Source organism: Neophocaena asiaeorientalis, unplaced genomic scaffold (genome assembly GCF_003031525.2).
Source record: "Neophocaena asiaeorientalis asiaeorientalis breed wild unplaced genomic scaffold, Neophocaena_asiaeorientalis_V1.1 scaffold517, whole genome shotgun sequence".
In the NCBI taxonomy this organism is placed as follows: domain Eukaryota; kingdom Metazoa; phylum Chordata; class Mammalia; order Artiodactyla; family Phocoenidae; genus Neophocaena; species Neophocaena asiaeorientalis.
The window spans coordinates 2,969,773-2,993,003 of record NW_020172724.1 but is presented as its reverse complement, the minus strand read 5'-3'; the positions used below and the strand labels follow the sequence as shown (position 1 = coordinate 2,993,003).

At 49.2% G+C, this 23,231-nt stretch overlaps 1 protein-coding gene across 4 annotated transcripts in view; it reads right to left on the bottom strand.

Annotated features, from left to right (window-relative positions):
- The window catches only part of SH2D4B (SH2 domain containing 4B), an 81,029-nt gene that overhangs the window by 7,905 nt on the left and 49,893 nt on the right, over positions 1-23,231 (bottom strand). Inside the window, exons 5-8 of one of the 4 annotated variants that reach the window (XR_003002582.1) lie at positions 19,872-20,088; positions 15,702-15,826; positions 3,556-3,670; positions 1,852-2,034 (exon numbers count right to left, since the gene is read on the bottom strand). Coding sequence is in view for 1 of the 4 variants with exons in the window: in XM_024740271.1 (XP_024596039.1) it covers positions 15,702-15,826; positions 19,872-20,088 (342 nt within the window). In the remaining 3 variants the exon portion in view is untranslated. Of the gene's footprint in view, positions 1-1,851; positions 2,035-3,330; positions 3,374-3,555; positions 3,671-15,701; positions 15,827-19,871; positions 20,089-23,231 lie in introns of those variants that run through there. The other 3 variants (XR_003002581.1, XR_003002578.1, XM_024740271.1) reach the window with 3 other exon arrangements.

Here is a 23,231-nt window from a genome sequence, read left to right as displayed (position 1 = left end):
TTGGTGGGTTCAGCCAGAGAAGCAGGGACAGCCAAAAGAGGACCAACCGAAAGGGCATGCCCAGAATTTGTCAGAAGACTCAGCACTGTCCCCCAACCACCTCCCTGGCCCAATACCAGAGGACCTAGACCCTAAAGGTGTCTAGGGCAAGGAGGTAAGTAAGGGGAAATAGAGATGGAGCCAAGGGCTGCGAGGAAGAAGGACCAGAAGATGTCACCTCTGTCCCAACTCCAAGTACCTCAAGCTGAAGCCCAGCCTAGACTTGAGAGTTGGAGAGGAGGGGAGTGTTATAATGGGCGGGAGACTGAACAAACTTAAATATGACTTGACTTTTTAATATGCAAAAGTGACCAGTAACCCCAAAATGACAATGCCATGCGTCTCTGCCATCTAAAACCCTCGAAGGGCTTCCCACTGACCTCCGTCTGGCAGAGTCTGGCTCAGGAACAATGGACACCAGGCTCTGAATGCCCGATTTGTCCCAGCTGACCCTGAATCCTCATTGAAGGATTCCTCTTTTCTCCCAGGAATCACAGGCTGCTGGTCACCTACACTCTACCTTTGTGTGGGTTAGAAAAAGATGTCCCTCTGGGTGGTTGAACTAGAAAAAGGTGCCTCCCTGGGCCAAAATGGCTAAGCTCACTTTTCTGTATTTCAATCCGTTCTCCCCCAAACTAGCCCCCTTGGCTTCCCTTTATTCAGTGTGCAACTTGCTTAACCCTGTCAGGAAATCATTTTTATCCCAGGAGGCTCCTAGAACGTCCCACCTTTGGACTTTTACAACCTTCTGTCCAAACTCTATGGTATATTAGTAAAGTGGCTGGGAATAGCTCAAGGACAGAGCCTGTGATGGCCGTGGGAGTGTTCTGTTCAGCCTCCCTTACAGAGAGACCCTGCTTCAAGGAGCAGCAATGCTGGTGAGCTGACAGCCTCCAGCTGCTGGTCCTTCAGGATCCACTGTGCACAGGGGGTACTATGTGCCTGACTCGGACAAGGGGTACTATGACGGAGCCCAGGGGGTACCAGAGCTGCCATGCCTACCCAACGTGGGACTCCTCTAGCAAGCAGTCTTTCCTCAAGAGCTTCCCATCAGCCTGGCGAAGATGTTCTCTGAGCTGCACTCCCGTATCAGGCTCTTCCTCCCAATAATCTGTCCTTCCTTCCCTCTGCTCCTTCACAGGTGTCAGACCTGTACCATGTTCAGAAGACTCTCCCCATCTGTCCTGCTCTGTCTCCCCTTTATCCTTCACAGACATTTCCTCCAATAAAGCTCTTGGACTTCTGCTTCTGGAAGACCTGAACAGACACAGAGATCTTATCTTTGTATTCCAAGTGCCTGGAACGTTGGGGGCTTGTTTGGAGCAGTGATCACGCACATGGACTAAAATCACAGCTCAAGGACTTGATCAATAGGTGGCCTTGGGCAGGTCACTTAAGCCCCTCTGAAACCCAGTTCAGTGACCTCATCTGTTAAGCGGTACTGACTATAACACCTACATCATCCGGTTGTTTGAGAATTCATTGCGGTAGCGCACGAATGTGCCCGTCACACGTGAATGTGCCTGAGAGCGCATGACTACCCGATACAATGTGACTAATTTGCACTGGCTACACTGAGTGCACTCCACACATGCGAGTGTTGGGTGTTACCTTGAGCTGGCAGCAGCAATGGCCATAGTACTGCCAAGCTGTGCTGCCCACACCCCGCACACAGTCCTCTCAAACAGAGGCTGCTGAAGGGGACTTCCTCCGGGCCCCAGCCTGGGATATTCCTGGGAGACTCTCCAGGTATCTCAAATAGTAAGCATCTGTGAACTCTGCCCCCTCTTTGATACCTACCTGGGGATCAAACTTGTAATTTGGCCCAAGACCAAAGGTGATACAGACTCACAGTTCAGGATGGCAAAGAATTTCACAGGAAACCTGACTCCTAAGAGAATTAATTGGTGGCTGAGGGCCGTGTAGGATGATGGTGAGGAGAGGCTGTTAGGTTTTCCTGCCCCGTTCCCTCTGCTCTCCATCGCTCTCTCTCTTCTGGATCACCTCGAAGCCAAGTGTACTAGGAATTAGCATTAATCATATCCCATCCCATCCCACCTCCTACCTGAAATACTCTACAACCTCCTGGCCGAGGAAAGAGGGGAGGGCCTCACCTCACCACTTCTGGCTGGGGAGTGAGCTTACCGTTGGGATCATGGAAACTTTCTAACTCTGCTAATGACTAGGATCTTCTGCTGAGGGAGATGGCCTTACCAGACGATGTTCCAGGGTAAGTTGCTCTGGAATGATTATTGGAGTATGCAGCTACACGTTCTTTCTGAGCCAAGTCTCATCCCCAGACAATAGGAAATGTAGTTTTTCCAGAAACACTTTCTCTCCTTCCTTCCCTCCTTTCTTCCTTTTTCCTTCCTCCCTTCAATAAACACTCATCAAGAACTCTCTAGGAACCAGGTCCCATGCTGGGCACCTGGGAGTCAGTATTAAATGAGAAACAATTCCTGCCTTCCAGAATCTCTGACTCTGGACTGAAATCAAGATTAGCAAAATTTTTTTAAGAGCGGGCGGGGGAGGGGTGGTGCTCGCTGTAACCAGTGGCGATAAAGGCTATAGGGCGTGGGCTCAGGGAGGCGACCCACCCAGCCCTGGAGCCCAGGGATGGAAGCTCCAGTTAGACTGAAAACAGAAAGGTTAAAACAGAGAGGCAAGGAAAGGAGGGCAGTTTGCAAAAGGAACGAGCAGGTGATTCTCTGTGGCTGGCGGGAGGGCTAAAGTAGGAGCTGGGGGGAATTCCCTGGCAGTCCAGTGGTTAGGTCTCCGCACTTTCACTGCTGAGGGCGCCGGTCCAATCCCTGGTTGGGGAACTAAGATCCCGCAAGCTGCGCAGCGCAGCCAAAAATTAATTAATTGTTTTAAAAAGTAGGAGCTGGGGGGAATTCCCTGGCAGTCCAGTGGTTAGGTCTCCGCACTTTCACTGCTGAGGGCGCCGGTCCAATCCCTGGTTGGGGAACTAAGATCCCGCAAGCTGCGCAGCGCAGCCAAAAATTAATTAATTGTTTTAAAAAGTAGGAGCTGGGCAGTGGCAAGATGTGTAGAGGCTGGCAAGGGTCAGGCCCCAAAGTGCTCTCCATACCATTAAAAAGGATTATGGACTTAATTCTGAGGGCAATGGGGAGCTACTGATCTTTCCTAAACAGAAGAATGTGAGAATGTTCAAGGGTGGAAAATGGACTGAAAGGTATGGATTGGAGTCATACAAGCCAGGGATTTCAACTCACTGAGGGCTTTTTCACCTAAGTGTTGCTTCACAGCTCCATTTCCACAGTTGTGACATTGGTATCCAGCTCCCAAGCCACTAGTCTACCAGGAACGGTTTCTGTTTTGAAGCAGAAAGGCAAAAGGATACACCAAGGGTCACATGAGAGGCCTTCTATCAAAGCCAGCACTGGGCAGTATCTGGGGACTCAGTGGCCCTCATCTCATTTAGCCTTCCTAACAACCCTACCATCATCAGTTCATAACTGAGGACACTGAAGGTCAGCAAGAGAAGTGACTTACCCAAGGTCACAGAGCTATTAAGTGGTGGAGCCAGAATTTGAACTCAAGTCCTCGGACTCCAAGTCCAGTGCTCTTTGCTCTACACCAAGTTATCTCATGCAGAGGACAGCAAGTGCTGTGAAAGACACAAGAAGGGGGAAATTAATGAGGCCTGTAGAAGTCAGGGCAGGATTTATAGAGGCAATGAAGGGGGATGGGAAGTGCACCTTGAAGGCTGGGTAGATGCTACGTGAGCAGAAAGGAGTGACGATGAGGTGAAAGGAGAGAAGAAGGGGTAAGTGAGTGAAGCGTCACAGTGAAGACCAAGAATGACACAACCATGGGATATTTATATAAATGTGACATAAGTTTAATCTACATTTCAGGAGGTTAAGAGACATGGAGAATGGAATGAAAGGTCTAACACATGTATAAGCTGAATTCCAAAAAAGAGAGAGGAGAATGAAGAGGAGGGAATATTTCAAGAGTGAATGCTGAGAATTAGTCAAAGACCCATAACAGTGAAATGGCACAAAGCTACTCAATGTCTCATTTTGTCAACCAGAGAGAAAAGGCAGATTACCTGCAAAGAATAAAGAATTAAACTGATGGTTGACTTCTCCATTGCAACAATAGAAGCCAGAGGACAATGAGATAATATTTTCAGAGTGCAGAGAAAAAAATAATGGTGTTTAATGAAACTCTTTCAAGGTGAAGGGAAAAATAAAGATGTCTTCAGAAAAAAAAAATTTGAGATTTGACTACTAAGAAAATTCTAGAGGATATACTTCAATTAGAAGAAATATAATCCTAGACAGAGAATCTGAGCTGCTAGAAGGAATGATGAGCATGGCTACTGTAGGTCAGTTTAAAAATATATACTGACTTACATTAAAATTGTAAGTTCAACATTAGTGTATCTATAATTATAATAGGAAATAGTCAAGATTATACATGGTGTGAACAGAATGCCGTATAGAAACTATATGTAAGTTATTTGTCAGCATTTCATGCAAGTGTGATTATTTTCTAAGGCCCTTCTAGCTCTGGTTTTATGAAATATGTGAATGTAGTATTTTCATCAATAAACTAAGCTAAGTTAAGCATTAGTTTAAAATTTGAATGAGAACAATGTTAGGTAGATATGAAGTTATTTACCACATGTTGTAATGATCATGTTCTGAATTGATTTCAATATGCAGTGTTTGAAAAATGTCAATACACAAAGAAAAGGAAATGAGTGCAATTAAGTCAATATATTTTTAAAGCAATTTTTATAATTTAGCAGACATTGCATCTTAATATAAGTAACTATTAAAATCGTGTCCTTGTGAAAAAATAAATAAAAATATATATTGACTTACAAAATAATAATAATGGGTAATTTGAGGGTTTGAATAAGATAGAACTATAATACTGGACAACATCTTATCAGTTGAGAGAAGGGTGCTTGGAGTTTAAAAAATCTGTTTGTTTAGGAAGAGGGTAAAGATATATATTAACTTTATAATATATTAAGTATGCATGTTAAATCACCTGAATTAACCACTAAAAGATAGGCATTGTTGTTCTGTTGTTCTCCAACAACAGAAGTGGGAAAATGCAATGAGAAAAAAAATTTTTTTTCAATGAAGTGTGAAACAAGCCAATAACTGAAAAATAAATACACTATAGTTCCGTTTATATTAAATTGAAAAACTCACAAAGCTAAACAGTCTAGTGTTTGGAGATCAATATATAAACAATACATGAAGCAAAGAAATGATGGACAAAATACTGAGGATAGGGATCGTATCTGATGGAAGGAAGAGGGCTGCCCTGGTGAGAAGCACACAGGGGCTTCCAAGGATTGGTGATGTTTCCACTCCTTAAGTTTTCATTCTGCCCTGCTTTTCACCAGGGTCAGCGGCAGAAGCAAACAGAGGTGCAACCTGGAAACTGAGGCAGAATCCCCGCATACAGATGGAGGCCCTTGATGGGGACTAAGGGGAACAGGGCACTGGACCCAAGCGGGCCCACAGGTCCCTGATGTGCCCAAGGCTTCTCGGGAGGTCAGAGGCAGTCCGACTAACTGCAGCGCCCTCTGTGGGGACACTGCCCAAAAAGACAGGGCCAAGGTCAGGGGACAGAGGCCCTTCAGGGCAGCAGCCCCCTTCCACACAGTTGCATCAGGCGAGGGTGAAAAGGTGGGGCAGGCAGATGGGAGCATGTACGCTGGCACAGCAAAGACCAGGCTCCCATCACCCCCACGTGAACATCACAGGCAGGAGTTGCAGCCAGCACACCTGTGAAGTGGAGCCAGCTGCTCCTGACTTCTGTCACTGCACCTCGAGCACAATTCCCGAGCATTCTTCCTGCCACCTCGCCTAATCACCTCCCTGGATTCCACGCACATGCTCTCAAACACCAACTACTCCACGTTCACTATCAAAATATTCAATATTTGCTCCATCGGTGCTAACCGGTGGCAGCCCCAGGAAAGGAAAGGCACTTTAAGCACACTTGCAAAAGACACTCTGCTCTAATGGACCCATAAATCCACATGATAGCAAATCCTAAAGCAGACCCGGGATTCAGTTCCCAACCCCTCTGCCACCTCCGTACCTCCGTCCCTGAAATCGTTAGCTTGGAATTGAACCTCAGTAACCAAATGAGCTCCTTTTATTTCTGTTAGAGCTTCTCCCTGAAAAGAAAGGCGGGCAGCCCAGACAGGACGTTTTACTTTTTATGGGTCTCAATTTATCTGACATGCGTATTTCTTAAAGCTTTCACCACAGCTACACCTCACCGGCCAACAACTCCTCCATTACCTTTCTCATTCATTTTTGTGACTTTCCTTCCCCTTTGTTATTGCCGTACTTTCCAGATGGTATCTATCATTAAGGGGGCTGGAATTATTCATCGCTTCATTCTCAACAGTTTCTCAGAGCATCCTAAAGCCACACAGATTGTGATGAATGAGTTCAAATGCCTTCATTTTTTATAACTCCAGATGAAATTTAGCCACAGTTAACTGCTGAGACGAGTGTTTCTCTGGACAAGCATCTTGGTTCCAGATATATTATGCACAAGAGGCACCATTCCACGCCCACGACTGCCTGCTCCAAGCTGACACGCCAGGCTCAAAGCACTGATGCCGCTGTTCACGACATGGCTGCAGCCACCCAGCAAAACGACTTCTGAAACTGGCTACACAAGGATCCTGTGTAGCACTAACCTCAACTGGAAGCATAAATTTATTATTTGATTCATGCCAGTCTCACTTACTGTGAGTTCCACTAGGCCAGTTATTTTCCTTAATATGGTGGACATAATTGGTCTTGCCCACTCAGGACCATCTGCCCTTCTGGCAAGGGAATGGTGAGCTTCCTTTGCGAGGCCACACCATCCCACTCGGTCTATACAGTTGCAATGGGATAGACTCTTCCCTGCTCTGGGGATGGTCATGTGACTCAAGCCTAGCCAATCAGACAGCTCATCCCTCTGGCCATGGTGATTGGTTCAGGAGTGGGCATGTGACCAAACCAGAGCCAACAAGGCAGAATAATGGGACTAATACCAGAAATTATTTGAGAGAAAAGTATGCCCTATCTTCTGTTGGATTCGAACCTAGGAGAATGAACGCACACATGCAACCACAGGCTGATGCATTGCTTGAGAATAAAAACAACATGGAGCGCAACAGAGCTGAGCGATGGAGAGAGGCCAGTTGCTAAAAACTTAAGCTCCCTGGATCAAGCAAAGCCTGAAGCTGGCCTGATGTTTGGGTTTTTCCAGTCACAGAAGCCAATAAGTTCTCTTTTGAGTATACCAGTACGATTATTTTTCTGTCAATGGCAAGTGAATGTAAGTGCCATGAGGGGAGGGAAGTTGTCAGTTTTGTTCACCACCACATGCCCTGTACTTAGTACAGAGTGTCTCACAGACAACAGAAGCTTAATATTAATAATCAACAAATGATTTAACTGCCTTACACAGGGAGCCTGCTCCCTGGTGCCCCTGCCCAGGGAATTCAACAACCCCAAACTCTGACAACTCCCTGTTTTACTCCATTTACTGCATTTACTCCATGAGGACTCCATTTATTGCATTTATTGTGGAGACTGGGATAGCATCCCTCAGGAAGTCTATGGGAGGCGGCCCCAGCTGCACGAGGAGCAGACACTTGCCCCAGCCAAGAATAAGGCATGGCAGCTGAAACAGCTGTCCCCACGGCCCAGAGATGGCTGGATGTCTCCTAAAGGAACAGCCATCTCTTCATCCTCAAGGAGACATCCTGGACTGGAAAGGAACTGACTCTCCTGGGCACTGCGTGCCCCAGGGCAGTTTCTTAACCTTTGGAGCCTCTAGTTCCTTACCTTGAGATGGCAGCAAGGCCACAGTGCGTCACAGATCGGAGCGTGGACTGTGGAGCCAGACCACCAGGGTTTGAATCCCACCACCCCCACTTACTAACAGTGAACCGCAGGCAAGTGGCATCACTTCTCTATGCCTCAGTTTCCTCATCTGTGAAACGGGGCTGATGCTAGTAGCAAGCACACAGTGTTATTATGAGCGTCAAAGAAGGTAAAGTATGTGATGTGCTTAGAAGAGGGCCCCACATACTCTAAGCACCATGGACCTAACTGCTAGTATTATTACCTTTTCCAGAAAGTTGTGCAAAGGGTAAATGAGATACTGGATGTTCGATATTTACTGGACACAAAGCTAGCACAAAGGAAATGGTCACTGAATTACCAGGTAAAACATAAAAGCCAGTGTGAGCCCACACATGAGGCCAACCAACCACACTTTGTGCACACCTGACGGAGGAGTGGTACCAGGTCAGGTACCCCCTGCCCAGGGATGCCACCAGTCCAAGTGGTGCCTCTGGGCACCTCCAGATAGACACGGCCCCATGCAGGGGACAGGGCCTGGAAGCAGGGAAGAAGGGGCTGGTGATAACTTCATGAGATCAGAGAAATTATAGAAAAATAAAAGTGCATTTTCTCTGTACACTTAACTAAACTTGAAATGTGGCTACACAAATGTTGGTAATGCCTTACTGTCTGCAGGGGGCTGACAGCATATTTGTGACGATTCCAGGAGAAAACACACGTTAATTGCAAGTCATGTTGATCCCCTGCAGGAAGTGTTACCTGGAGGTTGAATCCTAAAGCAGGGGACACCCTCCTGCCCCGTGCACTCCCGGGGGGCTGGTGAGGGGGAGTGTGAGTCATAACACCCAAAAGCAGCATCACCATTTTAAACGAAAGCTGTAAGCAAATGACGCTGACACGTGAATGTATAAAGAACTTAAGTACTAAACAGAAGGTAATTTGGGTCTAATAAACTTTTCATAATTAAGCATAAGTGTTACATAAGTCATTTCCAGAAAGCTTCTCAACTACTGTAGTGACCATCCTTTATTCTCTAGCAAGTGTCAAAGCCGCCATATTTGTTTCTCAGATAAACAGAGAAAGCAGAGCTCACAGTAGGAAGGGGTGGGAGAGAAAAGTCGTGTCATCTGATCTAATCCCCATCATACTGGACAACGCACGCTTTCACTGTCTTGACTGAAGAGCCATCTGGCCTCTGTTTACACATCCCAGCAGTGGGTGCTCCCAGCTCCTGGAGGTAGTTTATCCCATCTCAGGACAGCTAACTGCTAAAAAGATGATCAGACTGAACCAAAGCCAGCATCTTGTGATTTTCACCCCGTGTTCCTTTGCGTGAGGCCGCTGACCTTGAGGACATAAGTGGTTTGAAGACACAGCAGCTGTGCCACCCACCCCAAGTCTTCCACCTCAACCCCATGCCTGTCGTCACAGAAATGTGAGGCCAAGGGCTCTGGCATGAGCTGGAGCCCTGGGTGCCAGGGCTGGGATGAGCTTGTGGCTGGGGACTGGTGGGAAACTAGACTACAGGTCCCAGAGCCAAAAAAACCTAACGGCAGTTTCCTGGGTCTAACCTATGATAGAAACTTCCCGGAGTCAGCAAGGTAGGAGGAATCTCTTGTAGCCACCAGAAATACGATGAGACTGTCAGAAGTATATTAAATCAATTACATCACCAGAAATCAAGTTTATTGTCACTCTGTGCTTCTATTTAATCCCGATAGAAAATAAAAAATCAGTTCTATCAAATCCAAGCCATCTAGGTCCCCCAACCCCTGTCCCTTCCCACACATTTTAGTTACCCACAGCTGTGCATCAGAAAACAATCTCAGCAAAACATCCAAACTAAAAGTGTTAGGTAGACAAGACACCAAGGGTCTGAAATCAGAAACACGGAATTACAGAGAGCAGAAAGGAAAGAGTTACAATCTTGGGAACACCATTACAGTCGACGCTTTCCTAAAGCAAAAAATAATTTCGCTCTCTTTGTAATCTTTTTTTTGATACCCTATAGCCAGTGCACAGTTCTTTTAAAAAGAAGGAAAAAGATTCCTTTATTTCTTAGTTGGAACAGCTTAAGCAAGAACTTAAGAGAAAAGTAGGTCAACTGACCTACTTCTTTTCTTCTTTAGAAATGTTTGCATTTGGGATCAGAGTTGGTGGAAATTTTCCATTCCAAATTCTGCTCAGGAAAGGAAAATGAGCAACCTGACTTGACGAGATGGATCATGACATGCTAATCATCCTTCCAAATGACCCACGTGTTACCCCTCACAGCTTTGAAAAAAATGTCAATCATATTTATAATGAAAAAAAATTCAGACTTTTACTTTTTGTGGGGAAGGCTAAATATGTACCATCTTCCTTTTGTGAACAGTCGTTTGATGTCATCATTCTCTTTACTTCCAAGTGATAGCAGTGGCATACTCTAAGGGTATGAAGCCACACTTACATGCTTCACATCCCGATATGCATCTCCAAAGGCTACCGTGTTGATTTATTCCAGGTAACAAGTGGAAGCATTTAGTGCAAGTTCTGAACACTTTATAAATATCATACATGTAATCCTTATAACACCACCACTACTTTCTCTACCCCTGGTTTCTTCAGCTAGTCCTTGCTTCACATGGATTTGGTGTGCCGGGTCCCCCATTCTGGCTGCCACCTCTCAACAGGTTCCAAAGCCTCACGTAGTTTCCTATCCTTCCACTGATCTTGAAAGCCGAGGACAAGAGCTTAGCTGGCTCACTCTCTCCATCTCAGCCCCAGACACTCTAGCCCCTGAGAATGACCCCAAAGACCAAACAGGGCGCTCCCAGATTTCCCCTCAAGCTGGGCCAGGAGACCAGTGGCAGCTCTGCTCTGGAAGGCCCACGGATTGAGGAGGGGTGAGATTTAAGAGAAGGAACTCGGGCCGTGCGTAACAGAAGTTCAAGTGAATATACAGTAAGGGATTGTGGATCCAGAGGGGGCACTTTTTCGCCCCAAGCTCCCTGCAGGGCTAGCAGCATATTCAAGAGGCCACCAGAGTGGAGGAAGAAAACCTGGGGTCCAGAGGCCCTACATCTTGTCCCAGCTCCCATGCTTACTGCTGGGTGAATAGGGGTGACTTCTCAAGCTCTCTGGTCATCGGCGTCTTCATCTGTAAAGGGCTAACCATGACCAGCTCGAGGAGAAGTGGAGAGCACCTGTGAGATGGTGCACGTCAAACCACTCTGCACGTCTACACAGCCAGGCAAACACACAAGACTTCACAGCAGCAGCCAGTGATGAACACTGATCAGCCCGTTCAAGCCTTTCCTGCTCTGCAGCTCAGAGAGGATGTGCTGTCCCGGTGCATGCAGTTGTGGGGGACCGGGGCCGGGGGCAGCGAGCGAGACCCCATTCCCACTCAGGCCCGGCCTCCCCAGGCACAATCCTTCCCACCTCCTAGGGGCTGCCGCCCTGCAGGACTCCTGGAAGGGTCATCCAGACGGGGTGCCCACTGCTGTGCCTCAGTTCCTGGACCGCAAACAACATCAGTAATAGGGACACAAATAAGGAGAAGCACAACAGTCCCGCCCGGGCGCCTGCTCTGCAGCCAGCCTCCCACCCTGGCCAGCCTTCCCCGTTCTCCTGACCGCCTGAGAAAACTTTGGAGGTCCTGGGGCAATGCCAGCAGAATCACACTGCATCCCAGATGCTAAGGAGAGAAAGCTCTCAAGGGCCCTCGGGCCAGCCATCTGAGGAGTCCAATAGCCATCCTGCTGCCCAATAGTAGCTGCAACCACCTTTTTCTATTGAAGTGAAATGTGTCTCTTTAGAACCCCCAGCCCCCGAGCCCCTTTAATAATCTCCCTTTCTCCAGACAGGACTCCAGAGATTGGGGAGTAGTGGCTCTGTTCCCCCCTTCTGCAACACAAACATTTCCCCAAATAATCACTAACAGCGCTATGACTCCTACATTCTCCCCCCTCCCCCCTTCAAAGACATTCGGATGCGCCGTGGTCAAGAGCAAGGTGGACAAGGAACCTGAAGGGAGGGACCCAGCCTAGAACCCTGCAGCCCTGGGACCTTCAACACTCCTCTCCTCCACGTGTGCCCTGAAGTCGCAGCATGGGCAGGTAGGAAGCAGTGCCCATTCCACTTTAGGAGCTCTGCTTTGCACGGAAAGCCACCCCCGGCTGCTGGACCCCCGCAGGCTGCACCATCCACATGGTGCTTGTCAGAAAAGGCGTGATGGGAACACCCCACCTGAATGCAGGACAGGCCATCAGGAGATCCACTCCGGAGCCCCAGCTCCACCATCCACTGTGCAGCCGGGAATCTGCCCCATCCACTCCCCGCCAAGCCCTGACTAAGGGCCGGTCACAGACAGCCAGTGGGTTGCTGACAGGACAATGAACCACGGACCAAGTGTGACTGTTTTCTAGACTGTTTTCTTTTCTCAGGAAGAGAAATGGGTTCTGACTGAGCCAGTGTTCAGACAGAGGATATTCTTAATAGTTTTAGATACATGTTGAAGTCCAAAAATAGATACTTTTTTCCCCCAACGTCAAGCTTATATGCACTAGCTTTTCTCAGGAGTATTTTTGTATACGAGAAGTCTCTCTTAGAACCACTGGAACGTAACAATGAACCGAGGAGAAACGAGGAAGGACTTTAACATTTTCTCTCTCTCTTTAACAGAGGGGACTTTATCAACAACCCCGTGGTCCCAGCGGGGAGCCAGTTCCTCCTTGCCTCCCGCTCTGTGCTCTGAGCCCACGTCCCCAAACTGTTTCCCCGGGGAGGTGGGGTCTCTAGTGGCCCACCTCAGTGCGTCAGCACTCTTGCCAACGGCTCGTTATGGCGGACAGAGCGCATTGTTGGCTTGATCTTCATACGTATCCTGTGGAGTCAATGTTATCATCACAGATGGGGAATTTAAAGGACACACCCAAGGTCACAGAGCCGCGAGGTTCTAGAGGGGCCCCAGATCTTCAGACTCCTTGCCCACATCGCGCTTTGGATTACACCTCGACACATCCAAATACGTTTGATAGAAGGGAAGAAAATAGAAGTCACAGCAGTCCTTTTTAACCTGCATCTAAAATCCATCTAAATTAACTAGGAATGCTTTCCCCAGGAAAGAAAAGATTTATATTGGGATTGCGATCGATGGCATTATCGGCTCAAATTCTCCTCCCCTCCCTATCTCCAAACCCTTTGACGCGTGGCTTTGCAGTTCCTCACACGAAAGGAGCAGAAGATTTTTCCCAGCGCCTCAACTTTGTGACGTATTGTGGCCAATGGCACGGGGTGAAAGTGACAGGGTGCTGGTTCGGAGGCTAGACTTCTGGAGCCTAGCGTGCTGCCCGGTACTCTCTGGTTCCTGAGAAGAGCATGCCTGGGCTAGCCTGCCAGTCCCAGGAGGAGCCTGAGAGCTACACGGGGCAGAGCCGCCCCAGCGAAGATGCCCAGCCAAGACCAGCTGAGAGCAGAGCCCCAGCCAACTTGCAGCGGACTCCCTAACAATGAGACTGTGGGGCAGGAGGTTTCTTCTCTTGGACAGATTAACATGGGGGAGTCCCACCAAGGATGCTATAGGGAATTGCTACATTGGAAGAGAAGTTGGACCATACCAGAAGTTCCAGACTTTGGGGTTTTAGGTATAAGTAAAAAGGGTGGAAACCAACATGGGGCTGCTCCCTTTTTGCTCTTCTGAGCAAAGGCAGTATATAAAAAAAAAACTACTGCTTACTATCACCATCAATTCATAAGACATAGGACATTTTAACACTAAAACTGAGGAGAGGATGTCATCTTCGAGTACAACACAGGCCTTTCCAAGCAAAGATAGTTGGCCACCCTCCATATGTGAGCCTTTTCCTTTCATCTTGTCACAGATCAATGAAAACTTTGACACATAGCTCTCGTCCGTGGATTAGCAACATTCCTGCAGGCTTTATGGTGGAACTGTGAGAAGAACACGAAATCAGTTACGTAAATTTCGAGACTTAAATCATGGTTCTGGGGCTTCCCTGGTGGTGCAGTGGTTGAGAGTCCGCCTGCCGATGCAGGGGACGCGGGTTTGTGCCCCGGTCCGGGAAGATCCCACATGCCGCGGAGCGGCTGGGCCCGTGAGCCATGGCCGCTGAGCCTGCGCGTCCGGAGCCTGTGCTCCGCAACGGGAGAGGCCACAGCAGTGAGAGGCTACAAACCAAAAAAAAAAAAAAAAAAAAAAATCACGGTTCTGTTTCTTCTGTGACAATATAAAAGTACATGTCTTTTTCATCAGGACAGAAAATAAAGCTAAAGATAAACGTAAGCGCCTCTGCCGTGCCTTCTCCGTTGGCTGCCACAAGTACAGCAGAGCAGCCAGTGGTTCTGACAAATCCCAACCGCGACAGAACTTTTAAGTTGTACTACGCAGGTGCCCAAGATGCTAGTTTTGCGTTTCCCTGATTATGATAATATACACATGAACAGGAAAGCAGTGATGCAAATGGAACCTCTCACAGGGGCTACAGGGACACATAACAGGGACAGAAGTTAGAGGCAGGGAATCCCCAGGACCAGCTCCCGGGACACACAGCTAGGCCACACGTGAACGTCAACTGTCGACTTTCTGAGCCATAAAGAGCTACCCCATCCTTCTGTTAGATTTGTGGAGGCCCAGGAGAAGGAAGGGGTCTGAAAGTGGATGGTGGTCCCAACAGATTCTATTATCATTCCAAACTATCCGTACCACAGATGCCAGGCTGGCTCTGGCCAGAGGAATGTGAGCAACCATGGCACACGTCAGTTCCAGGCAGAAGCTCCGGGAGCCAGTGTGTCGCTGGCCATGCCCCTCTTTTTCCCTCTGTCATGAGATCACTGGCGTTTCCAGTAGAGGCAACCCCTTCTGTCTGAGGCCCAGATTAAAGTTCACAACCAACTCCCACTGGGCATGTCACATGGGTAAGAAATGAGTCTTGGCTGGCAGACGTCACTGAGACTTTGGGATCATTTCTCACTGTAGCATAACTAAGCATAATCTGGCTGACATGATGGGGATGCTGCTGAGGTGAAGAACTCAACATCAGTGGCAACAGAGAAAGAGGGTTCATTTGTCTTGGATGCGTTTCTCTACCTGATCCCTGAGCAGGTAAGAAGCAGAGGTGAAGGCTGAGTACAGAGATGCCTGAGACACAGGGCCCTGGCCCCTTGGAGCCCATGGCTAACCGGAAAGGCTAGCCTCACCTCTCGTGTGGCTGGGTTTTCTCATTGCTCCCAGATTAACCTTACTCATCAGGCCCTGAGGGGACTCACACACCTACCAGGCCCAATGCAGAGACAGAAGATGCCTCTGAGGAGCCCTGGACGGCCAAGGAGGCTGTGAGGTGAGGGCAGTAGGCAAGAGCCATGTTCATCCCTTCCCAGCAGAGAGGGCAGTGCACGTCCAGAGCCCTGGGGCCTGCAGTCCCCTGGACTCCCGCTCACAGATGTTGTGCTTGGTCTCTGACCATCTCCATCAAGGCCACTCAGTGTTTCAGCACACGCCCTGGGGAAATCAAAGCTTGTGCCTTGAGCTCAACCCACTCAGTGAGCAAAAAAAGGACAGACATGGGACCTCTCTCTACTCCACTCCCAGCAGGTGAGCCAGGAGCGCTGAGCCTTAGCCTTGGGAGACCGGCCAGTCTTCGTGGGGCCGGAGCGGAATTAGCGGAGTCTAAAGTCCTTGACTCCTCTGATTGTGGTGGCCCTGTGGGACGCCGCACCAACCCCAGAGGGAGGCTGAGATGTGGAAATGATCTGCCCCTGCCCCAGGGATCCGGAAAGCCACCCTACCGTGGAACCAGGGGGCGATGGCTTTGGTGCTCCTCTCAAAGCCCGCGCGGCGAGGCAGCTGCTCCTCCTTAAACCAGCGCACTATGACTTCTCTGGAGACAGGACACAGGGGCCGCTCCCAAGTCCTGCTGAGACAGAGACAGAGTGTGGCAGAGTCAGGGAGAGAGCAGGGGGACAGCGAGAGGGGAAGGAAGGAGGGGGAGGGAGTGGGGGAGACCACTGTGAGAGTGAACAGTCCCGACGCCCACACTCACGCCTGTGGACAGGATTAAATGAGTCCAGGTACTTGAAGGCGCTTTGCAGGTCATTAATGTACCAGCTGTTATTGTTTTCCCCAAAAGAAAACTGTTGTCACTTAGTTTGAAAAAAAGCCACGCAGGTGCGAGTGCGAAGTAGGATAGGAGGGGGTGTCAGAGGGAGAGAAAAGGCATATCTGCCCTCTAGAATGGCCAGGGCATAAACAGCAGCGTCTACGAAGAAGGGTCGTAATGTAATAGGAGCAAAATTATTCACATGTGCGTGTCCTCCGCCCTCCCCAAACCTGCACTGAAGAGAACTCTGGTTTTGCCCCTCCCCGTCTCACCCACTGCTGCCATCTAAGGGGACACCTGGCTTGGCCAGCTAGCCTTCCATGTTTTATGAGGCAGAACCAGGACAGTGAACAGCCTCAGTCTGCTCTGGAAATGGCTGAGCTTCACCACCAAGAAGTAAGAGGGAAAAGGACAGAGGAAAGGGAGAGGGGAGGAAAGAGTCGCTGCACGGGCTGACTTTTGATGGAGAAGCAGGTGTGGAATTGAAGATCCTGGGAGGGAGATGAAGAGGGGCACCTGAAGAAGGTCTGAGTAATAAATTAGATGCTTTTTGATATCTTCTCATAAGTAAGCCCAGATTTTAATTGTCATACCGTGGCTCCTGAACGCATACAGAGACGGGGCCACGTGAGACCCCGCTGTACTAGAGCCCCACTGACATGAAGCCCAGTAAGGGTTTGACAGCACATTCCCCGTAACAACACACACCACTGTGTGTTGAAGTGATATCCAGCAAGATCACATTGCACCTCTGTATGGGATGAAAATAGAGCTTCAGCAGACTTTGGGCCCAGCATGAACAAGCACAGCTTTCTCACCCTTCCCCCTGAGTGACAGCAACCTGGCAAAGGCTCACACTGTCACTGCTGTCTGTCCACCTCACAGCACTGGCATTTAGAATTCACCACCGCTGTCTTCGTCTCTTATGAAATAAACACCAGCACGAAGTCCCCAAGTCTTTGCATTTCCCCCGCATCAACCAACACTTCGATGCTGAGCCCAGCACTTCCTGGCAAACCCCAGAATGAGCCCCTGTTTTTACCTGCCCTAAAATGAATCCACATATACACACACACAGTAGTGAACACTGTAGATTTTAGAAAAGATGCAATAAGACAGAGGGTGAGGTTCCATTGAACAGCCTAAAGCCATCATCAGTGGAGTCTGTTCTCCAAACCCCTTGCTTCCCGCTGCCACCTCTGCAGGCTTTTTTTTAACACCCCCTCCAACCAGCTTTGCTCCTCTGTATCCGCCCTTGAGGATTGCCCTCTTCTCAGGAACCTCAGGTGCTCTCCCTCTTTATGAAGCGGCACACTGCAGCCCTGCCCCAGCCTCTTCCTTCACACTCGCCTTCCCCAATAAATAACTGTGCTCAGGGGGAAGAAATTTCCTCTGGTTTCTAGGACTCATTCTCCTTAGAAGGCAAGAGGAGGTTATAAATAACAGCAAGGAAAATTCGTTCACTCTTGTCCCTCTGTTTCTAAGCAGAGAATCTGATTCCCCAGAATATAAATGCTAGGACCAAGTGCTCCAAGAGGCCACCTGGCCAGAAGCCTCACTCCTGCACCTGGAACTCTCTCCCATCAACAATGTGTCTGCCCCCAGCATAACCGGGCAAGCGTGGGCTGGCCGCCGGTGCCGGCCGCCGGTGCCAGCACCACAGTGCTGAGGGCAGTGAGGCCACGGGGACCTGTTCCATGGGGCAGCCCCAGGAAGGAGGCTGAGGCATGGCTTCTGCTGCTCCATCTGCATGGTCCCTGGTCCCCCTGCTCCACCCAAGACGGCACACTGTGGCTGTCACTTCTTCTCCTCTACTGACAGCCACACACAGCGAGCCTGGAGCCAGACTGCAACACAGTTCATGCAGCTCTGTCTTCTGGGCCTGAAGGACAAATTATATGTCTCCTTTAAAAAAAAAAAAAAAAAGCACAAGAGGAAGAAGGCTTTTCTAACTATGTCTCCAAATCCAGGAAACATAAAAGAAAATCTGACCTCATAAAAATAAAGAACTCCTGCATGACAGAAAACATCATCATAAAAGTCAAAGGACAAATGACAAATTGAGGGGGAAAAAATGTTTATCACAAAGAAAAGCATCCCTAATATTTTCCCTAATATTTAAGGAGTTCCTAGAAACAGATGGCGAAAAGACCAATAACACAATGAAGAGGCAGGAAGGGAAATGAACAGACAGACAGAGAAATACCAAAGGCCCTTAAACATATACAAAATACTTCATCTCACACATAAATAGAAATGCAAATTTAAGTTTTCACTGAGATATTATGTCTCACACAAAACAAAAGTCTGACCACGCACTGTTGGCAAGGCTAAAGGATGAGAGTGTCCGTTGGTACCACCCCTGTGGAGGGCAAGTTGATGGGAATTATCAATACTATAAGTGCATGTAGCCCCTAACCCAGTAGTCCCACTTTTGGGGATCTCTCTTGTAGATACTAGTTGCATGTCTACAAGGTTACTCATTAAGGGCACTGTTGGTAATAACCAAAGATTTCAAACAACACCAATGTCCATCAATAGAGGTTTTGAAAAATAAATTAGAGCACAGCCAGGCAGTGGAATACTATGCAGCTGTGAAAAGAAAACGAAATAAAAATAATCAGGTAAGAATCGATATGTAAAGACCTCCAAAATTTATAGTTAAATGGAAAAAACATCAAGATGCAGAACCATGTGTATGATAGGCAAACTTTCATGCAAAAAAAAAAAAAAAAAGAAAAGAAAAAGAAGGAGATACAACTTTTCACCTTGGCAGTTGCAAAAAGGAACCGGGAGGACACATAAACTAAGAACAGTGGCTCCCTGTGCGGGGAAGAGGGAACTGAGTAGATGGACGGCAAGGATGGGAGTCAGCCTTTCCTCCATGTATCTTTTTAAACTTTCTGGTTTGTGAATCATATAAATGACAAGGAAGGAGGAAAGGAAGAGAGGGAAGGAAGGAAGAAACGCAGATGTCAGTTCTCCCTAGGCTGCAGGGAGAGGGAGGGGGTTTTATGAATAACCCTAAATCCCAATTAAAGCAAAACCCAGACAACCCTCTTTCATCTGGGGCTGAATGGACTCTTCTGCAGGTTTATTGTGGTTCAGGGAGCAGCAGGCACTCAGCATCCAGCCTCTGAGCCCTCCCTCGGGCAGCAGACAATCAGCAATAATGAGGAGGGGAACCAACCTTAGGGCTGGCCTGAGGTGGGCACAGGCGGCAGGTCGAGAGGCTCCAGGCAACCTCTTGATCCTCCGTCCCAGCGATCATGGGCAGTCAGTCACCTGAGCGCCCTTGCCAAACCACTCATCAGCCCAGCGTGTAAGGACCCTCCTGCACTCAACTGCGTCCATCTGCAACCGGCTATCAGAACCCGGGATGCACCAGCATTGCCTGTGGTTACAAAAAGCAGCAGCCAGTTCTGGTTCCAGGCTGCTGGGAACCACGTTTAACCCATTTGAGGTCTTATATTACAAGTTCTTAACCTGGGGTCTACGGATCTTTTAGAGCTTTAAATTATATGCAAACGTTTTGGGGTATTTACATATGTGCATTTCACAGAGAAGAGGGTACACAGCTTTCTTTAGATTCTCAAAGGAATCCTAGACCCCAAAGAGGTGAAGCCTCCCAGGACTCCAGAGTTGGTAGAAATCTCCAACCCCGACTCCTCTCCCCAACTCCTGCCCCATTACACAGACTAGGGCACTGAGGCCAACAGAGGGGAGATGACTAGCCCCAAATTAAACAGCAAGTCGGAGACAGAGCCGGACCAGATCCCTGGTGCCCTACGCCCCAGCCGGAGGCCCGCCCCCAGACACACCGCGCATGCGGATGCGGGATGCGAGGTCCGCGACCCACCTGCCAGGCACGGCCAGGGGTGAAGGCAGCCCCGGGCCCAGGAGGTGGTGGTAGAGTCTCGCCTCCTGCTCGTGGCTCTGGCCGAGCTCTCGGAACCTGGAGCTGAGGCCAGCGACCGTGCCCTTCTGGACGGCGCGGAGGGAGTGACGCCGGTACTCGTCCCGGGCGCGCTGGGCTCGGCGCCTTCTCTCCTCATCAGCCGCCTTGGACCGACGCACTGGAAAGGAATAGAGAGCGTGTTCACCCAGACCCGCAGCCCAGACCATGCACTGAGCAAGCCAGTACATGGCCAGGAGCCCTGGGACTCACCCAGAGTCCCAGGATTCATCCGGATGCACCCGCGTGCGCTGCGTGGAGGCTTGGCACCCAGCAATGGCAGGCCCAACCTAAGCCAGCAGCCCTGGGTTAGCCTGTCCCTGTGGGGATAAAGACACTCATGACAGTTTGGGGTGGTCCAGCTGTTCCTGTGGATGGAAATTTACACCTCCATGTGTAGTTCTTCCTGGAGTGCCCTGCTCAGAGCAGCTTCTCAAACCCTGTGCCCTGCTTCAAGGACACCTGTCCACCTTGAAGTGGTTAGCATCTCAAATACCACTGCCACCACCCATGCTGATTACAGCTTTCTCTGTGCCAAGCCCTGAGCTCCGGGCCCTCCCTGCAATATCGCATTATAGACGCTTCCTCCAGCCACCAAGGGAGGAGGGCACATCACTATGTTTGCACAGAAACCCAGCCTCTGGGAGGTTAAGCAACTTGTCCGAAGTTAAATAGCTAATTAGGGGCAGAGCCAGGGTCGGAACCCAGGTGTCTCTGGCTCTGAAACCTATGCAGCTCTCTACGCCACTCTACCCCACCTCTCAAGCTTCCTTCCATTTTAAAATCAGGTGTATCTGACACCAGAGCCCCTGCTCTTTCCTACAAAAAGCCACAAGAGCATTTAAGACCATCCCATCCAACCTCCTCATGTTATTCACATGGAAACTGCTTTCCAAGGAAGGACACTGACTTGCCCAGCTGGGTCAGTGGCCAAGCCTGGCCGGGAACCACCCTGTCTGCTACCACAGGATGAGTTGTTGGAAACTCTGGAGTCCCAGTTACGGTGCCCTTTCTCTTTGGTTTCCTGTGGCCTTGACAGCTGGTGGGTGAGTGTGTTGGAGGGAAGGGAGGGGATCCTTTGACAGCTGTGTCACGCCACAGGTTCCAGAATGCCACAAGGCCCCTCTCTCTAGCCTCTGCCTTTTCATGTTCCTCAAGGCAGGGTGGACATCTGCAAGTTGCTGCTTCTAAAACTCAAAAGGGAGTCCTGGGGCTGGGAAAGTGCCAAGAGAGGGAACAAAACCTGTTGCAGGTACGGTCTAGAATTAAAGCCAATTATTTTGTAGTCTGATTGCATCGTGTCAGGCCTGTCTGCCTCTAAAATCCAATCCTTTTGTAGAGAACTCGTGGAGCTGGCCGTGTTCTTCTCGTTGTGCAAGACCTGGGATTGCCCTGGCCCAAGCAGGTCACCCTCCCCCCGGGAGTAAAATCTTACCCCCAGTCTAATTCTACTCCAATCTCCATCCAATACCTGTGCAGCAAGCACCTACAACCTACCAGTCAGAGAACTGTGTTCTGTTAGCATTTGGAGGACACAAGGCACATGGCCCTCATGCTGAAAGAAAGCGCTTCTCCTTCTCAAGTTGTCAAAGTCCACCCTCGAAACATAACATCCCCCAGATCTGAGGAAGGCAGCAGGAAGTCTGTCCCTCAGAAGGTATTTATGGATGTGGAAGTCACATGCAGAGGATCTAATAAGCTGAGAGCTCCAGGGCAGGAGGGGAATTTTCTTTGGTCTATTCACTGATGCATTCTAGTGCCTAGAATACATGTGTATCAGTCAGCAGGTGATAATATGCTTGGATGCTGTGCCCAATTAAGTACTTAACTCTGCCAGGCCCTGAACTGGATATAGAGACAGCAAAGACCAGACGCTTCCCTCAAGGCACTCAGAGCCTAGCTGGGAAAATCAGACAAATAAATATCTCTAGCACAAGGAGAACAGGGACTGATCGAGTACTGTCAGAGTTTAGGGGCGGTAGCACTCACATTCTATGAGGAAGCCAGGAGCCACTACAGGAGATGCAGCATTCCACTGGGTCTGGAAAGGTCAATAGGAGTTCTTCCAGAAAAAGAAGGAGGAATCCACCCCAGGGGAAAAAAAACCCTGTATTTCCACTCCAGGTACTAAGAACACCATAGTGCCTGCTACCACAGGCTCAAACAAGGCCAGGTTCCCCAGCACAGGCTTTGCGGTCACTAGACTACAGATTAACATAGAAGCTTGTGCCCTATAAGGGCCAGTGACCTTTGAGTGTTGACAGCCCCTGAGAGACAGTCACACTCAGTGACAGAAGGAAGTCACATGCAAACTACGAAGACAGATTTTTGGAACTTGGCTAGGAGAGTGCACAAGCTGTGGGTCACAGAGGGACTAAACCCAGCCTCCTAAAACCCAGCTCTAGTTTTGCCACTGTCTGCCTCAGAAGCCTTCAGTGGCTCCCAATGCACACAGGACAAAGGGCAAACCCCTTGGCCCCTAAGGAGCATCCTGCCCACCCCACTTTCTTTCCCAGTCCAGTGGGCCTCTGAGCTCCTGCCCACACTCGGTGTTCAGGCGGCACCAAGCTCCCCACCATTCTGCGAACTCTCCCTTGCGCAGCTGTGTCCACCGACTCAGACCAACCGTGATGCCCAGGCAGAGGCCTGGAGGGCACTTGGAGGTGAGGATGCAGCTAAGGCTGCAACAGGAAGCCAGTCCTGCCGCCCAGGGGCTGATGTGGAGTCAGACAGGTTAACGGCAGCTCCGAGAGGGCTCTCTTGGGTCCTTTTCTTTTCTCGTGTTCTTTTTTTGAGACATGATTGACATACGTAAGCTTAAGGTGTACTATGTGCGAATGTGATACACTTAAAATATTACAAAATGATCACCAACATAGCATTAGCTAACACCTCCGTCAGGTCCCATAGTTAATTTTGTGTGGTGAGAACATTTAAGATCTAGTCTTGGGCCTTCTCTGGTGGCGCAGTGGTTGAGAGTCCGCCTGCCGATGCAGGGGACACGGGTTTGTGCCCCGGTCCGGGAAGATCCCACATGCTGCGGAGCGGTTGGGCCCGTGAACCATGGCCACTGAGCCTGCGCTCCGCAACGGGAGAGGCCACAACAGTGAGAGGCCTGCGTACCGCAAAAAAAAAAAGATCTAGTCTCGGCAACTTTGAAGCATATAACATATTGTTGACTGTAATCCCTAGGCTGTGCATTAGATCCCCAGAATTTATTCATCTTCTAACTGCAAGTTTGTACCCTTTGACCAACATCTCCCT